The sequence below is a fragment of the Malurus melanocephalus genome, unplaced genomic scaffold (assembly GCF_030028575.1).
Source record: "Malurus melanocephalus ecotype Western Australia unplaced genomic scaffold, MMel_1.1 scaffold_17, whole genome shotgun sequence".
NCBI classification, from domain to species: Eukaryota; Metazoa; Chordata; class Aves; order Passeriformes; family Maluridae; genus Malurus; species Malurus melanocephalus.
The window spans coordinates 2,698,807-2,715,815 of record NW_026623249.1 but is presented as its reverse complement, the minus strand read 5'-3'; the positions used below and the strand labels follow the sequence as shown (position 1 = coordinate 2,715,815).

At 41.0% G+C, this 17,009-nt stretch overlaps 1 protein-coding gene across 2 annotated transcripts; it reads left to right on the top strand.

Moving 5' to 3' along the window:
* Positions 1-191: 191 nt before the first annotated feature.
* Positions 192-17,003, top strand: DDX17 (DEAD-box helicase 17). Of its 2 annotated transcripts, none has more exons than XM_057388380.1 (13): positions 192-553; positions 4,567-4,717; positions 6,637-6,736; positions 6,853-6,986; positions 7,638-7,703; positions 8,007-8,148; positions 9,485-9,645; positions 9,734-9,906; positions 10,229-10,339; positions 10,753-10,814; positions 11,185-11,244; positions 15,424-15,663; positions 16,302-17,003. In XM_057388380.1, exons 1-13 carry the CDS (start codon positions 510-512, stop codon positions 16,820-16,822), a joined length of 1,965 nt encoding a protein of 654 aa, XP_057244363.1. In that variant the 5' UTR covers positions 192-509; the 3' UTR covers positions 16,823-17,003. The 2 variants fall into 2 exon arrangements, with proteins under 2 accessions (XP_057244363.1, XP_057244356.1); XM_057388373.1 differs by having other exon boundaries at positions 193-553; positions 16,299-17,003.
* The last annotated feature ends 6 nt before the right edge of the window (positions 17,004-17,009 follow it).

The following is a 17,009-nucleotide window of genomic DNA, read 5'->3' as shown; positions in this document are numbered from 1 at the left end:
AGCGTTACTCCTTACCTCCGCCTTCCTCACGCGGAGSCCGAGCTCTAAGTAAAGAACATTACGCACTTTTCGTAGTCCGCCTGCTACTGCACGGGGCGGTATTTCACCGAGCGCGCTAAGTACGTAGTTTGGTTCCATGAATAGGCGTAGGTGTTTCGGAGCGCCGCAGTTTGCGCAGCTCCAGGCCGTCCGTAACGTAAGCGSAGCGGGCCAGGGCGGCGGCGGCCATTTTGTGCCGGGAGCGCGGAGGAAGAAGACGCTGGTGTCTCCACACTACCCGGGCCCTGGAGCCGACCGAGAGCCCCGCCGTTCCGGCCGCTGACGCCCAGCGGGTCTCGGACCCACTGACCACCTCTTCTCCTTTTGTGTCCCACCAAAGAGGCGAGGTGGCGCAAAGCGAGGCCTCCGAGGCGCAGCCGCCCCTGGCTGGACCCTCTCCCCGCACCCCCAGCCCCTCGCCGTCCCCACGGCCGGCGTTCCGCTGCCTCTCGCCCACCCCTCCGGGGGCGATGAGAGGCTTCGGGGACCGGGGCCGCGACCGAGACCGCGGCGGGTAAGGGGCGGGGGGGGAACCGAACGCTTGCTTTGGGGGGCGGCGGGAGGCCGCGGGGTAGGGGGGGTGTGCTGTGGTGGCGGTGTTGGGAGATTGTGGGGTTTTCCCCCATAGATTCTCATGTGGGGGCGGGTATATTTGGAGACTTTATGTTAGCAAGGCAGGGTGCTGGGTTTTGAGTGTTTTGTGGTTTTGTATTTTCTTTTGTATTTAGCTTTTTCATCATTCATATGTAACTAATTCTGAGCTTTGCTTGCGATTTTAAGGCCTGCATCCACCCTGCCCCCTTAATTATTTTCTTCCAGCCCCCTTATTGATCCCGAGACACCCGTGGAACCCTCCCCCCCCCCCCCCCCCCCCGCAAGCAGCGAAGGGCCCTGGCAGGGCTGGTTGGTTCCTCTGTCTGACTTTCTGGTTGTCATTGCTCCTTCTGGAATTACTGGAAAGATGGCAGTGGGGGGATCTCTCTCGTCTGCGCTCCCAGGCTTATCGTGAGAGGAAATGGGATTGGAAGTGCTGTCATGCGGGGACTTGGGTACTCGGGAGGGTGTTCTCGGTGAACGTGGTGCTGGACCACGCTTGCCAAGCTTACATAGCGCAACAGAAATTGTTCGTATGGTAGTCTAAAGGCCTAGTGCTTGATACTTTTGAATCTATTATGTAAAGGAGGTTTGGCTTGCAAAAGGCTTTTGCAGATTTGATGTGATTTTTTTCTTTTGAGAATGACGGCAGTAAATACAGCGGCATTATACTGCATGGCTAGGTTGAGGCTCGGGGTTTTTAAGGGTTGAAAGTAATAAGTTATTCGTGCCAGGCTTTTTTAAAGAGAAAGTTAGAACTCGTGTCTGGGAGTGACATTTTCATGAATAATTCTCAAGGATTAGAGAAAAACATACCGTGTAGGTTCTGCTATGTGGTTGGCTAGATCTCAGTTAATGAGATCTAATTTTCTTCTTTTTTTTCTCTTTTTTCTCCCCCACTTCCTTTTCGTCTTGTTTTCCCTTGCCACTGGGAGGTTAAAGAATATTTTACTATACATTGCAGTGCACTTTGACATTCAGTTTCTCATTGTCTGTGGAGGGAGATAGTTGTATCATTACTTTATCTTACACCCACATTTTAACATTCTGAAATTAAAAGATACTTTCATTTTTTTTTTCAGAGAGAGGAGGGTTCTGGTGTTTTTCTGCTAAGAGATTTCCAGCACAGTTTAACACAAGGACATTGGAGTAAGCGCTTTGGCAAGTCTGAGATAGATCAGAGCACAGCTRTTTTTGGAGTTTAGTGAGTGAGTTTGAGTATGCAGATTTATATACAGTTACTTTGGCCAAAGCGTTGACACAACACTTGATGTGCCATAAAATTAGTGTAATCTCATTTTCTCTGAAGTCTTTAATTATAGTGGATGCTTCTCTTTTAGATAGGGRTTTTGCATGTGTAAAAGAAGTGCCTGCATGCTTCTTTGTGAAATTTCTGGACATTTGCATGAAAAATCCAATTTTTTGGCATATTATCCTGGAAGCTTKAATSCATCAGGATTCAGTTTGTTACATACATCCTTTTAAGGTGTGAAAATATTTRTAACCAGTAATAACTGTCTTGCTTCATAAATAACATCTATAAATTTTGGGCCACTCAGTGTGCTGGTTCAGCACCATTTGAACGTTTATCAACACTTTTTTAGTAGGCTAATCGCATACTAGCTTTTTGGTTTCCCTTGTCAGGAATGAGCTGTAGGAAGTTCCTAGGGTGGAAAATAATAATGTTTTGCACTGGAGTGAATCRAATTTACTCAGTTCTGTCCCAGAAATTATGGCACCAGTAATATTAGGGGAGAAATGTTTTGAGCTAGTCTGAGTTTATGTTTGAAAAGAGAGCTGTTGGCAAACCAGGGAAATATTCTTAGATTTAAATCAGTTTAATTGGAGTTGGAATCTCATTTTACTTAGAGTCAGAATGTGAAGTGTCAGTTATTGCCACTTTAGCATATAAACCCCCACAGAGGYGATGTTCAAGGGCTGCTGTAGGGCTTCCTTCTTTCAAGTCAGTGTGCAGACATAGAGTTTGTAAGAATGGAGAACTGAAACTAGATGCCTTCTGTGTAAAATATATATTTTTTTGCCTGTGGATAGCTATGGAGCAAATATTCATAGTACCCAGCTGTTGCAGTGTCCAGTCTTGTAATCAGCCCTGTCAAATGCTTCCTTTTGTGAGGGAACTCGTTGACCCTTTGAACCTCCAGTGGACTTGAGTGAGGCTATGGATTTTGTAGGAACTACTTGGGYATTGAAATTGTTGACGTTTTGACCTCAAGTTAGCATGGTTAGTATTAAACATCATCACCAAAGGTGTATGTCCCTGTAAATGGAAGTCTGTACTTTTTTTTTTCCTTTTGTCCTGAAGGGAAATGTAATGCTTAAATTCATTTTTGAAGTTGTGTTTTGCAGTTTTTTTCGTATGACAAAAATTGATGACTGTGCAGGCTGTCTGGGGGATCTGATAAACACACTGATGAGAAAATAAGGGATATTTATAGGAAAGGGAAGAAGCCTAATGCACAGCTGCAACACAGCAGACATTCTGAAACTAGGTTTTTAACAGGTTTTAAGTTAAATTCTATCTACCATACTTGGCTTTTCCAACAATTTAACCACTTTTTCCTATTAGAATGTTAATTTGAGYTCGGTTTCTTTGGTCTTTTAGTTAGTATAATTTGTAGTGTCCCTTAGGAAGCAGTTTAAATAACTAATGTTTTTATTGTTTGAGCAGATARTCGTGTATTTAAGATAGTTCAGAATTGGTTTGCAGCTCTTGTTTATTTTTTAGTTACTCTTCCACCCACTCCTTCATCCACAAGTTACTCCTGTAAGAAGGTTGCTTAGGGATTTTTGTTGCTTTAGGTTTGTTTCCTTACCAGTTTTTTATTTTTTAGTGGATTGCTTGGGTGAGGTGCAGGCATTTTGGTTTTACTGTCTAAACTTGTTTCAAATGGGCATATGTCATGAATTCATGTTTTGCAGAAAGCTATAGCTTTAGGACAAAAATGGACTTGATAGCATTTGGAAAAGTGCAAATGCTGAGTTTGTGCAATACTGATGGAAGTGCTGTAACTTCTTTTTTTTTTTGGTGTTATTTTAAAATATAATTTATTGTACTTGCASTAGTCATTTCACACCACTGTGTTTTTTAGTTACTCTTACAGCTTACTCTCAGAAGCTCATGTTTTGGCTGTTGCCTTAGCCAGTCATTTCAGTTAGTTCTTAACCGTTTGAAGTGTATAAAATYAACTGGATAAAAAAACACTTAAGAGAGAAAGAGTGGTAACTTTTGAATGGTTCTCTACTCACGGTTTTTTTTGGTGAGAGACTTACTCTCTTCAGTCTTCATCACAATGCATTTGAGAGTGGATATGGTTTTTCTTAGGATTTTTTTTTTGCTTTTTCTTCCTGTTAGGCTATGTTTAATTTTTTTTTTAAATTGTGTTGATTACAGAATTACAGATGGCCTTGCAGGCTTGGCTGACTTGTATACTTTCTGTTCTTCACTCTGTTGTTTTTCATTTAAGCATATTTCTTGGTAAGAAATGAGAGAAAATATAGAGAGGAAGATAGTTTTACACAAAATAGCTATTTCACTAACCTTGAGAGAGAAAGAGCTTGGAAGGAGAGATGTTTTTCATCCCTTTTATGTAACCACCTTGTAAGTGCTGTCAGTTTCAAGACAAGTGCTATGGGTGTACATACAGCCGTGTCCCAGAGACAGGAGCTTTAAAACTGTGATTTACAATAACGTGGTTTTTGATTCAGAACCAACCTAAAGCAAGTTTATGTTATTTCAAGAAGTTTTATACCATCATAGTGATTGGAGGGGGCTCACTTGCTAGGATGTTGTGTTCATGTGTCATCTTGGGAAAAAGATTATGGAAAATGGTTAAGAAAATTCCAGAGTAATTTTAAAATAGTTTTTAAATACTGGTAGTATTTTTAAAAATAACTAACATTTTGCATTCGCAGGTTTGGAGCAAGTCGTGGAGGTCCTCTTCCTCCAAAGAAATTTGGTAATCCAGGGGAACGTTTACGTAAGAAAAAATGGGATTTAAATGAACTGCCCAAGTTTGAGAAGAATTTTTATGTGGAACATCCAGAAGTGGCCAGGCTTACTCCAGTAAGTTCCATGTTGTCTACAACAGAAAATGTCATGAGTTGAAAAGCTTGTCCTAGGAAATCTGGGACAGCATGTAATAGAGCTGACTCTTCATTAAGCTTGTTTGATTCGTGTACTCTGCAGGATACTGGCTCTAGTTGCCTTTACTATTTAACATTACTTCTTAGTTGTTTTTATGTGAGATATTTTATATTTTTTCATTTGTAATGCATCATCATAATGCTTCTCTGGTCTAGCAATTCGTTAGTGGAGATAAAACTTAGAGAGTTACAGTACTGAAGAAGCCCTGAAAGAACCTAAGATAACGAACTAGAAGTGACATAAATACTTGAGAAACCTTTGAAAGTAATATATTGTCATAAAAGTAATTTGGGCTGAAAGAGACTTTGGGGACATCTCTAGTCTGATCCTCTGCTCTGAACATTGCTAACARTAGAACTAGAGCAGGTTGCTTAGTGCCTTGTCCTTTTGAGTTTGAAGATCCCTTGGTTGGGATGAGAAGAAATTATATCCTCTCTGGGTGGCTGTCTCAGGGTTTAATGTTTCTCATGGGATTTTGAACATCTTTTCCTATAGTGACCCRTCAGGTAGTTGAAAGTAGCAGTTAATGGTCACTTTTAACCAGTCTTTCCCACATTAAACCCAGTCTGTCTTCATATGGCCTGTGCTCCACTCTCCAGCTTTCCCCCATTATTGGACATGCCCTGTTAAAACAATGTCCTCATACACTGGGGTCTCAAAATCACTTTGTATTTTCTTTGTAGATATACATGTATAATCTTTCCTTCCTAGCTAGCTTGAGTCTAGTTTTGTAATCTCTCTTGTAATGTATTTCTATAGTTAGAAATTAAGATGTTTTGTTCCGAACATGAGGCAACAAACAAAATGTCATTATCTTATTGCATAGATTTGCAAATCCTTATGTGWGAYATGCATATGTCATAAATGAATAGAAGGGATTGACTTCTTAAAGATATCACAGTTTGATCTACTGAACCAGTTAGCATGAGCTGCTCTAGCAGTTATTATCTTAGCCAGCTAAAAGGATTTTCATGTTTTCCCCAGAACTAATTATATTCTTTTTTAACCTTCTAATTCAAGGTCAAGAGGTTTTCTAAAATCGTGAATCTGTTGCATTGCATAAAGTGCATACGTGGTATTGATACATCTCTATCTCTGTTGATTTCTAATAAGCATTASAATAAGGTCGTGAATTGTGGAAGCATGTTGCAAAGGGCAGTTGTACTTACAAGATTATCTAGACAAAAATAAAACATTTACTCTAATCCTAAAATTACGCTTATGTGACTACACATTCCAGAATATTACAAGAAGTTCCTTAAAATACTATGAGGTCCAAGGGTATCATTATGGTGTTGTCAGAGCTTCTTTCATACTCTGAAACAATTCCAAGCAACATTTGAGTTGCAAATTGTCCAGCAAGAACTCTGTATTTATCTGCCTCTGGAATGTGTTAATTGAAGAAAGGCTACCCTGCCTTCTGTTCSTGGTATATTAGGACCTATTTAGTTTGTTTAATTCTTAGTAGTCACATGTTTCCTATCCTGTGTTTCTAATCACTTTTGAAGCTGTTGGTCACTTCTGGAAAAAGTGTAATTCCTAAAAATACTCTGTTACCATACTTTTCATTAAAAAGGACTGGTTGGTTACAAGAAGAGAGACATTAGTCCTTCTAGTTATGTRGAGCTCATACATCTGAATATTGGAGCAGCTGTACAATAATTCAGTATTAAAGTAAAATCTTTAGAAAAGCAGTCTTCTTTAGATCCYTGTTTTAATTTAGCTGTCTAACAGTTGTTACGCAGAGGTGAGAAGAGTTAGTAGTTAGAAACATACACTTTAGGTCCCTGCTGATATTTGGCATTTATTTTTAATTTTTTGTCTTTTTACATAAATAGTATGAAGTTGAAGAATTACGAAGGAAGAAGGAGATAACAATTCGGGGAATGGAGGGCTGCCCCAAACCGGTGTTTGCCTTCCACCAGTGTAGCTTTCCACGTAAGTATTTTTGTCTTTCTTTTAAGATCATGAAGATTGCTCAGAAAATAGCTTAACAGTTACTGGTTTGGTTCTCTATCCTTCAATAAATATTTTACTTTCTTTTAATTCTGAAGAGTATGTGATGGATGCCTTGATGGACCAGAACTTCACAGAACCCACTCCGATTCAGTGCCAAGGCTTTCCTCTCGCCCTCAGTGGTCGTGACATGGTGGGCATTGCACAGACCGGCTCTGGGAAGACACTAGCAGTGCGTATTCTTTCCTTTTATTTCTTTAGCTAGCTTTCCTGGTCACCTAGCACATACTACCTTTGGGTTAGTTTTTGTGCTTTCCAGTACTAGCRGTGAGATGATTACTGCTAAAGCTTTTTTAAAGCTTGCTGTATTGCATCATCGGGGACAATTGAGTTTCAGCTCAGCTACAAGCCTGTCATATTCACAGGTGTGTATTTTGTGCGTGTCTTCCTGTTTAGATGCTTAGTCAGTTCTCTTCGATCTGTGCTTACATTGTGGTTTAAAAAAAGAATGTTTTGTTTAGCACATTTTTTGCATAAACTATGCAGGTTAAAATAAAAAATGGTTGAATTTCAGTGTATACATTGATTTGAACTGCAGTGTTAAAAAGGACTTTTATTCTTTATGAAAAACATTGGCTAGAACTATGATTATTCAGTTCTGCTAATGTAATGCACCAAATTTAAGTGCGCCTTCCTTTCAGAGGTGCTGAGCAGCTACATTTTGTGCTCATGCCAAAGCAGATAGAGTTGGTCAGCAGCTCTGTCTGTTCTGCTGGATAAATGCAGGTTTTGCAGATAATGCAAAATGCAGTTTTTGGATAAATCTGGTTTTGCAGAATCACAATTTGTATATATTATAGAATACTGTTTTCTTCTGTTTTAGTACTTGTTGCCTGCAATTGTTCACATCAACCACCAGCCATATTTGGAGAGAGGGGATGGCCCAATTGTAAGTGCTTGTTGATTCTCTTCCTTTTTGTGTGTATGGCATGACATTGTTTATGAGATGGGTGTTTTATTTAATTGATGTATTAGAATAGTAATTTTTTCCTATGCTATTCCTATCAGATTAGGAATTTTTACTATCACAATGTGAACATCCCACTCAGTTGCAATTCTGTGCAATTGCTGATGTAGTCTAAAGATACTTAAATGTTTTAGCTAACAAAGAGCAGATGGTCCAGCTTTGCTTATGGTTTTATGTTAGGCATGTGTATGCAGCTTGACTCTTCTGAATAATTTTCTTTTGCAGTGTCTGGTTCTGGCACCTACTAGAGAGTTGGCCCAGCAAGTGCAGCAGGTGGCTGATGATTATGGCAAATGTTCAAGGCTGAAGAGTACCTGCATCTATGGAGGAGCACCCAAAGGTCCCCAGATCAGGGATTTAGAAAGAGGTAATTTTAAAATGAGTGCTTGCAGTTTCTGGGGGAAGTGGTATTGTAAAATCTCCGTAAAAATAAAACTTCTCAAAACCTGCTTAGAAACTTCTTTGGGCAGCAGGAGGGGTGTGTGGTTTTTCATTTGGTTGCAGGCTTTTTTGGTTTGTTTGTTTTTTTTGTTTTTTTTTTTTTTTTTTTTTTTTTTTTTTTTTTTTTTTTTTTTTTTTTTTTTTTTTTTTTTTTTTTTTTTTTAAGTACAATTCACTATGTACCTTGTAAGCAACCACTGTAATGCAGTAGTGCTTAAGTGACCTATAATTTCAAGTGCAGGAATGTGCTGATGGCTTTCATCTTCAGTAGATAAAAATGTAATAGAATTATATGAAAAGGTGTAGGGATTATTATCAAGGCAAACATATATACAAATCTATTCAAGAAATCAGAAAAGTTTGCTTACCACTGCAATTTGCAGGGTCCTTACCACAAAACGTGGTTGTGGGATAAAGCCACATGTGGTAAAAATCTGTAGGATACCTATTCAATGAAACAGTAGTGCATTCCAGTTAAAAAATGTCATCTTTAGTGGAGGAGTCCAGGGTTTAATGAAGAGTCCTTGGGAGGATCAGCTTGCTGGATTTTCATACACCTTTCTGAAGTGCTGTAAAATATATGTTCTGCTTAAGAAAAAAACCTTTTTCAAGCCTCTTCTTCCTTAAACTTATCATCTGCGGACATTTCAGTGACACTGAAATACTCACCTGTAAGATTTGGGAATTGGAAACCAGATCCTCCTTTTAAGGAATGTGTAAATTGACAAACAGGGTATTAGTTAGGAATACTTGAACTCTATTTTTGTCTCCACAAATATTGGCAGGATAGTAGTCTCTCACTATTGGTGCATAATTACTCAGTATTAAAAGTCTGTGCTTTGGCTTTATATGTTAAAAAAAAATGAAAAGTGATTTGACCCTTGTAGCAAGGGGAGCGCTTAATGTTTGAAAATGACACCTCTGTAGACTGCATAATTCTGGATGAAGGTGGGTCAGGCTTGCATAAAAGCTTACTTCACGTCTGATTTTTGGACATCTCCTTACTGGTGGTTTTCTGGCAGTAACCGTTTAGTTTTTGTACTGCATTTGTTATTCTAATGGCACTGTGGCAGTAATTTCAGAATGGAAAAAATACTAAAGGGAACTAGGGCTTCTACTGAAATGACTCAATCTTGGGTACGARTGAGGGTGGTGCTTTTTTTTAAAAACAATTTTGCTCTGAAGGTGATTCATTCTGACTAAAAATACCAGTTGACATTCAAATGAAGAGCCTTACTCTTTCTCCTTATTCTGTTCTGAAGGTGTGGAGATCTGCATTGCTACACCAGGTCGCTTGATTGATTTCCTTGAGGCTGGAAAGACCAACCTTCGTCGGTGTACATACCTGGTGCTGGATGAAGCTGACAGAATGTTGGACATGGGATTTGAACCACAGATTCGTAAAATTGTTGACCAGATAAGGGTGTGTGACTCTTGTAGAAGGACAGCCTCCTTTATTTTCCTGTTTGAAATCTGCCACCTTAAGCAAATCTGTTTTCCCTTTTCCTTAGCCTGACCGCCAGACTCTGATGTGGAGTGCCACCTGGCCAAAAGAAGTGCGCCAGCTTGCTGAGGACTTCCTGCAGGACTATGTTCAGATCAATGTGGGAAACTTGGAGCTAAGTGCCAACCACAATATCTTGCAGATAGTGGATGTGTGCATGGAAAGCGAAAAAGACCATAAGTAAGTTGATGTTTCTACCATTTCACTCTCTTCGGGTGTACTTAAAAGTCAACAGTGCTTTGGAAGCCTACTAGGAATTCCAAGTAGTGAAGTTACTTGTAGTACTATTTAACCTTTGGGTGTTACAAAGAAAGTCTGTCCTGTAATTAACTAATCTCTTGTGTATATTTTGACCATACCTTTGTACAATCAGCAGAAGTTCTGTGTGATACTAACTTGTTTATGTGCATATGTGCCGTGTGTGCCCTCTGTGGCCGTTGAGAAAGAAATCCTATATCCTGGTATGGGTGGCTATACATCTTGGCTCTCATATCTGTTTTAGACTGATACAACTGATGGAAGAAATCATGGCAGAGAAGGAAAACAAGACTATCATCTTTGTGGAGACAAAGAGGCGATGTGATGATCTCACTCGAAGGATGCGCAGAGATGGGTGATTAGCTTCTCCCCTTCCTCCACTTTTTTCTAGTGGGAAACAAAAATTGTAATCAAAAGCAGTAAGGTTTAAATGTTCATGGTGCGATTATTGGGAATGACTTATCCATTATTTTCTTGGCTGAATTCAGTTGCTGTTGCCCTGAAGATTCCACTCGATCAAAGCATTAGTGCAAGAGAGAGTGTTTGTAATGGGGACTGTATCAATATAGCAAATGTGATWTGGCTTTAGTGGTTGTTTATGTAGATACTGGGTTTTACAGTACATATGCTGAGTGGATAGAGGCCAGAGAATAAAAGATTTCTCAAATCTTACGGTTTTTCCCTTTTAAACAAAGTGCCAATGAATCTTCCCATTTCCTTTAATGTATGTACTTTCTATCTATACTAATGTACATCTYTGTTTGGCAGTTGGCCAGCTATGTGTATCCATGGAGACAAGAGTCAGCCAGAAAGAGATTGGGTGCTTAATGGTGAGTCCATCACTGATGGGGGAATAACTTGGGCTGGTGTACCTAGTTTACCTAGACATGTTTTTCTCTGGTCTGGTTGTTTTTTTTTTAACTCTAGWCCCGATAGACACATTTAAAAGGATTTGCCTTTGTACTTTTTAATTTCAGTACTCATGCCTTTTTTTGTTTGTTTTAATAAAACACAGTGGGAAAATTGCTTAACATGGCTGGATTTTGAAAAACTGCTAAGGCGTTATATCCTGACTTGTGGGGTTTTCTGGAATTGACACACCTTACGTTGCTTCTGGAAAAAGAACATTTAGTATAAATCAAGTTCAGGTAGTTTTATGTTTTTGAAAAATCTTACTTCATAGCATGCTTTGTTTTACAGAGTTTCGTTCTGGAAAGGCTCCTATCCTCATTGCTACCGACGTTGCATCTCGTGGGCTAGGTTTGTACACATAGACCACTCTTGCCTACTGCTGCATATTTTTCTTCTTTGGACTGAAAAATGTTTCTTTTAAAAAAAACCCGAAGCGTGATTTTCCCCCACATGTGAAATACGTTTTTTAACATTAATCTTTTTTTTTTCTTTCATATTCAAAGTCTCTTCCTGCTCCTAATGAACAGGCTTTGGTCTGCAGCAAGGCCTAGGCATGACCAATCGATCGCCAAGAGGGAGAAGAGACGTCCAATTATGCAACCCAACCCTTCCACCACACTCACTTCTTCCCCAAATCCAGCTTTTGTTGCTGGATGATAGGGATGGATTGCTCTCAATTCAGAGCGTGTCAGATAAAGTTCAAGTAGGAAGTTGTGGGAGAGCATTTCGACAGCAAATAGYGAATATTCTCCCCATATGACACACTACAGATTTGAACATACCAACCCCAGTGTACATGCATGTTTTCCCTGCAGATGTATTCACATCTGAGAAAGCACTGCTCCAGATCTTTGCTCTTTACATGTAACCTTCCCTCCTCTGTGTTCCTTCTAGGCAGGACCACTGAGATGATATATGGCCTTTAACATCTTGTTACCCAGATGTGTAATTGAATCAAAATCTCACAGCTCTGTTCTGGTGGTATGAAAATTATCTGTCTGGATGCATCAGTTGTGCCCCCTTTTATAATAAGCATATTTGTGTTGTGAAACACTGTGTGCTGAGCACAGTCCTTATGCATCTGCCCACCCTAGAAGAGGAGGATGGCTGCTGAAGTGCTCTGAGTTTAATAACAGACATTGAATACTCTGCCCACCCYGAGTTTTGCAGACGATAAACTACTTGGGAGTCAGTGTGTCATTGTAGTAAATTCTAGACACATCTCCACTGATTTGCAATAATTTTAACTTAGAGACTCTACTGTGCTAAAAGYCTGAGCTACCTGAGCTCTCTTTGTACGCTGAAAGGGTGGCTGTGCTGTGCATCATATGGTCACTTTAATACAGGTAGACCATTAATAGACTTTGCAGCCTTTGTTCACACAACCTTCACCCCTCCTTCCCATCCCCCCTCAAAAAATGTCCAACACTTCCTCAGGAAGTGCTTATATGGACTTCAGTCTCTGCCCTCTAGGGTCATGTCTGGACCTGTGCAGTTAGAGCTTGGGCCTGTTGGGAGAAGGGACTGAGGCCAGAAACCAGTTTGTATGAAAGAGAGCTGCTTTCTCTAGCAGCATTTTTTAAACAGGCTTGCTATGTGCTGGTAGCTTCTTTGTGCATCTTGCCTAGACATTTAAAACAGCCTCACCACCTTCAAAAAAAAAAAACCAAAACAAAACAACAAAAACAAACACTCTCCCAAAACGACTCAATTGGATAACACTTCAGAAAACAGTCTCCCCACTTCCCATCGTTCACTTCACTCAAGCTAAGGGGGAAAGGTATCAGAGTCTGTTTCTTGTTACTGAACAACATCTCTGCTTGTTTTGGGGCCCTGAGTTTGCTGCTTAAAATAAGTCACTTAACTGGCAAACTGGACGACTTCCTCCAAGATCCTGGAAAGTGAAGGCTTCTACCTAAATAACATAAAACAGGGGCGCGCGCCTTTTGGCTGAGTCACCAGGGCTTTCCCTCTTCCTAATGGAACATTGGTTTCAAAAAAGCTTCTTTCAGGTAAGTTCTGAGTCCCGTAATGACTTCTTTGTGATAATTCCCTGGAGTGAGGTCCTCTCTGCACTGATTTTTTTTTTTTTTTAAACTTTAGTTTTTTTGTTCAGTCTATTAAACTAAGAACATTGAATTTGTTTTGTTTTGTTTTCTTTAACAGTAGGTTTGATACCAGCTTCAGGTCATTCTCAGTGCAGGGGTGGGGKCACGTCTACAGTGATGGTCTAAACAGCTCTCTTGACTAGCATGTTTGCTAGCTCCGTCCCATTTAATAATTGGAGACTGTCTGTGCCATAGGGTGTTCTGATGGTCTGACAAAGGGAATGTTTCCCAGGGAGCTGTCAAAAATGGTTTACAGTCTCAATTCTTTATCCTGCTACATTATCTTCTTAAAGTGCAGGAGGATTGCGAGTGTGCGCAAACACTTTGGAGCATGCTAGACCGGAGAAGCCGAGTATTGTACACACTCTGGTCTTCAGCGAGCTGCGTGCTCTACCAGGACCACTTTCTAGTCTGGAAAACACCCTTGCATCTTCCTCTTCCTGCCTTCCCATTCTTTCTGCTCCTCCCCAGTCAAGTCAGTTCTGTCTACATTGGTAGCTACGATTMCTTGTGCTTTCTGACGGGAAAGCACGTCCTTATCTTCTCTGGTAATTGAAGTCGCTTGCTACTGGATGTGCAAAATGGGACTGGCTGAGGACCATGTAGCCTGGAGCTTGTCAGTCTAGCTACACCCTGGCTGTGAAGATGCAATCTGTCACACGTACTCCTCTCTATACTTCACTTTCCCTTTAAAAAAACACTGTTGCATCAAGGACCCTAGCTGGAGACTCGCGCAGCCCCCTGTGAAACCTGCCTTCTCACTCCCTTTTTTTGGTGTGATTCAGGACTTTGGAGTCAGCAAAGACTGAGGAGCCCCGCCTTTACTGTAATAAGAAACAGACATAAAGTCCCCCTCTTGTAACAACAACCCTCACGTTTTTATTTTTCCTACAATCCCTTTGAAATTGACGCAGTCTGGGCAATAGATGCAGTCTGACCCTTTGGATGTAATTTTTGTATCTTCATTTTTTTGACAATTGCCCCTAAGAGCCCCAAATAGGGGACAAAAAGTGTTGGAGGACCTGAAACTTTTACCTGAGCCCAGGTTCTCCGGTGCTTCACAACCAAATGGGGCTACAGAGAAGCGTCTTAAGCCAGTTCACAGAGCGAGCGTGTGTGGGGACTTCTCGCTGCCACGGACCCTTGATGCATGCTCCCCGCGCTCCAGTGGTCCCGTGTCAGAGGGCGGAGTTTTCGAAAGGAGGCCGCCAAAAATAAAAGGCAAAGAGACGGGATCGGCTGCAGCGGTTTCCCACAGGAGGAGGGAGTGTGCATCGGTCTGGTAACAAACAGAGAATGTTTCTCTCTTTAAAACAAAACAAAAGAAAAGGAAATCACAAAAATCTGTGTTTTATCTTGGATATTTTCAGAATATTCTAGTTAAAATGCAGATTTAAATTTTTTTTAATGAGCTGTTAGGGCACTGCAGAACAGTGCATTTGAAAATACTGTATACTATAGCAAATAGGTGCTTTTGGTTCTTAAGGGGCTTTCACTGAAGCATTACACTAACATTTACTTGGTTTCTGTCCCATACAGTTACAAAGTCTGTCTTAAAGCACACAGTTCTGAATTCCTAAATTTTAAAACTATTTTGCATACCATTTTGATAATTTTATTTCCTGCTTCCATTTGACACTGGAAGTAGGGAATTGCTTACAGAATTCAGGGTTGTCCAAATTATGCAAGCTTGCCAGAACTGGACAGAGCAGCACAGAGAAATGTTAGTGCAATGCATTCTAGTGATAACTACAAAGCTGAGTTAAGGTACATTAGTTTTGAATAATTTTTAATGAGTTGGCTGAATAAAACTAATACAATTTGAATGTCTAAAGCTTTAGGCTAGGGAAATTAGTTCACTGTGTTTTAGTTGTACTGTAAAATATTTTTAAGTTTGCCTTTTATTTCACGTTATGGAGTGGAAGGTAAGTGATCTCATTACCGTTATTTTTTGTTAGACTTCTCCCAACAGAGTAAAAGCTTTACCATGGCAGTTCTGCCCTTCCTCTATCCCAGTTTGCTCTGTCTGATGGTGACATTTTCACTTTACCAGTTGTGTTWAAAAAAGTGCAAAATTCAATTAGCTTATTCACAAACACTGGTGTCTTTGACACAGGAAGACCGAGAAATGCATTCCTGGGAGGATGACTTTGAGTGCAGGGCAGAGCTGCTTTAAAATTGTCATTCTTTTTCAGGACACTGACCTTTGTTCCTGATGATCTTAAATTTCAGTCTTCTGCTCTTTTGGGATGAGTCTGTCTTGTATTTATTCCATGCAATTACTAACTTTGTATTTTTTTTTTCTTATTACTGTCACCTGCATTCGTGCTCCCCACCTTTCGTTGGCACGTCCTCTCTTCTTCTCCCCTTTCCTCAACCCCACCCCTTCACTGTGCTTCGCTCCTGGGCACTTCACAAGATGTGGAAGATGTTAAATTTGTGATAAACTACGACTATCCGAACAGCTCCGAAGATTACGTGCACCGTATTGGCCGTACTGCACGTAGTACCAACAAAGGTACTGCCTACACCTTCTTCACACCAGGAAACCTGAAACAAGCCAGGGAGCTTATCAAAGTCTTGGAAGAAGCCAATCAAGCCATCAATCCAAAGCTGATGCAGCTTGTGGACCACAGAGGAGGAGGAGGTGGTGGTGGAGGTAAAGGCACAAGGGAAAGGGTTACACAGGGAATATGTTCCCCGTTTTGAGGGAGGGAAGATTAAAAGAGGGTAGGGAAGTAGTAAGTGCAAATTAGATGAGATGTACTTGAGGTCCAGACTCCTGAGGCAGATATATTACTTTTGTCTCAAGAGAGAAGCAGTCCCCTGTTTTACCTTAGCTGTAGAATTCTTTTTTGCTCCTCATAAAGTCCTCAGGGAGCTGATTTTGGCTGAAGTAATTCCTCACTGCTCCTGCTAAGGACAGGCAACAAGGTGCGTGTGCATGCGTTGAAAATTGAAATCAGTGAGGGGATACACTTACTTTCAGGAACTGACACTTTTTCTTCCCATTCCCTGAAGGAGTGAGAATTTTCCTTGTATTTCAGAATTAGTCTTGAATTTCTTCCATTTCATTGTCTCTAGCCACATACATAAAGACCCTTGTTGAACTRAGTGTTTACACCTTCAGCTGAATGAAGAAGCATATGCACAGCTTTGCAGAGAAGTTAGTCAGAAGGTGCTCCTTGGGAGCAAAATGGGGAGGTAGAAGGGGAGAAAGGGTGGCATAAGTGTACCAGAGATCATTGTTTAAAACTTGTTCATGGTACTAAATCTTAATGTATCCATCGCCAGGAGGTCGTTCTCGTTACCGAACGAGCAGTTCAGTAAACAACCCTAACCTGATGTACCAGGAAGAGTGTGACAGGAGGCTCCGGGGAGTGAAAGAGGGCCGGAGAGACTCAGGTGGCTTCAGAGACCGTGAGCGTGGTGAAAGTTACGCCAATGGAGCCAACAAGACCTATGGCAGTGCCTACGGGAGCCCAAATTCTGCTTTTGGGGCAGCACAGAGCCAGTATGGTTACACTCAAGGGAGCTATGGAGCAGCTGCCTATGGCACGAGTGGCTATGGCACTGCAGAGTACAGTGCTAGTGGCTATGGTGCCAGCACCACAGCTGCCACGGCTGCGAGAACCTCACAGAGCACTACCCAACAGCAGTATGCAGGGATGGTGGGGCGCTCGGGCCAGCAGCCACAGCCACTCATGTCACAACAGTTTCCGCAGCCCCCTGCCACTAATGTGATGGGCTATATGGGACAGACTGCCACCTACCAGTACCCGCCCCCTCCCCCACCCCCCCCCCCCCCCCGCAAATGAAACCACTTGCTGGTGACCAGTGTAGACCTCTTGCATTTAAAGGAACCTTTTCTTTCTCTTCTTCCCCATTGTGATGTCTCTCATGCAGGTTAGACTTAGAATTCACTATTCAAATCCCTCGAGCCTATCAAAAATGGCCCCCAGACCACATTAATGATCCTGTCTCCTTTTTTTTTCTTTTTTTTTT

Coding starts and splice junctions, on each gene's coding strand:
- DDX17 (XM_057388373.1), top strand. CDS start 510: ATGAGAGGCTTCGGGGACCGGGGCCGCGACCGAGACCGCGGCGG. Junction 554..4,566: donor CGCGACCGAGACCGCGGCGG/GTAAGGGGCGGG, acceptor TTGCATTCGCAG/GTTTGGAGCAAGTCGTGGAG. Junction 6,987..7,637: donor GCTCTGGGAAGACACTAGCA/GTGCGTATTCTT, acceptor CTTCTGTTTTAG/TACTTGTTGCCTGCAATTGT.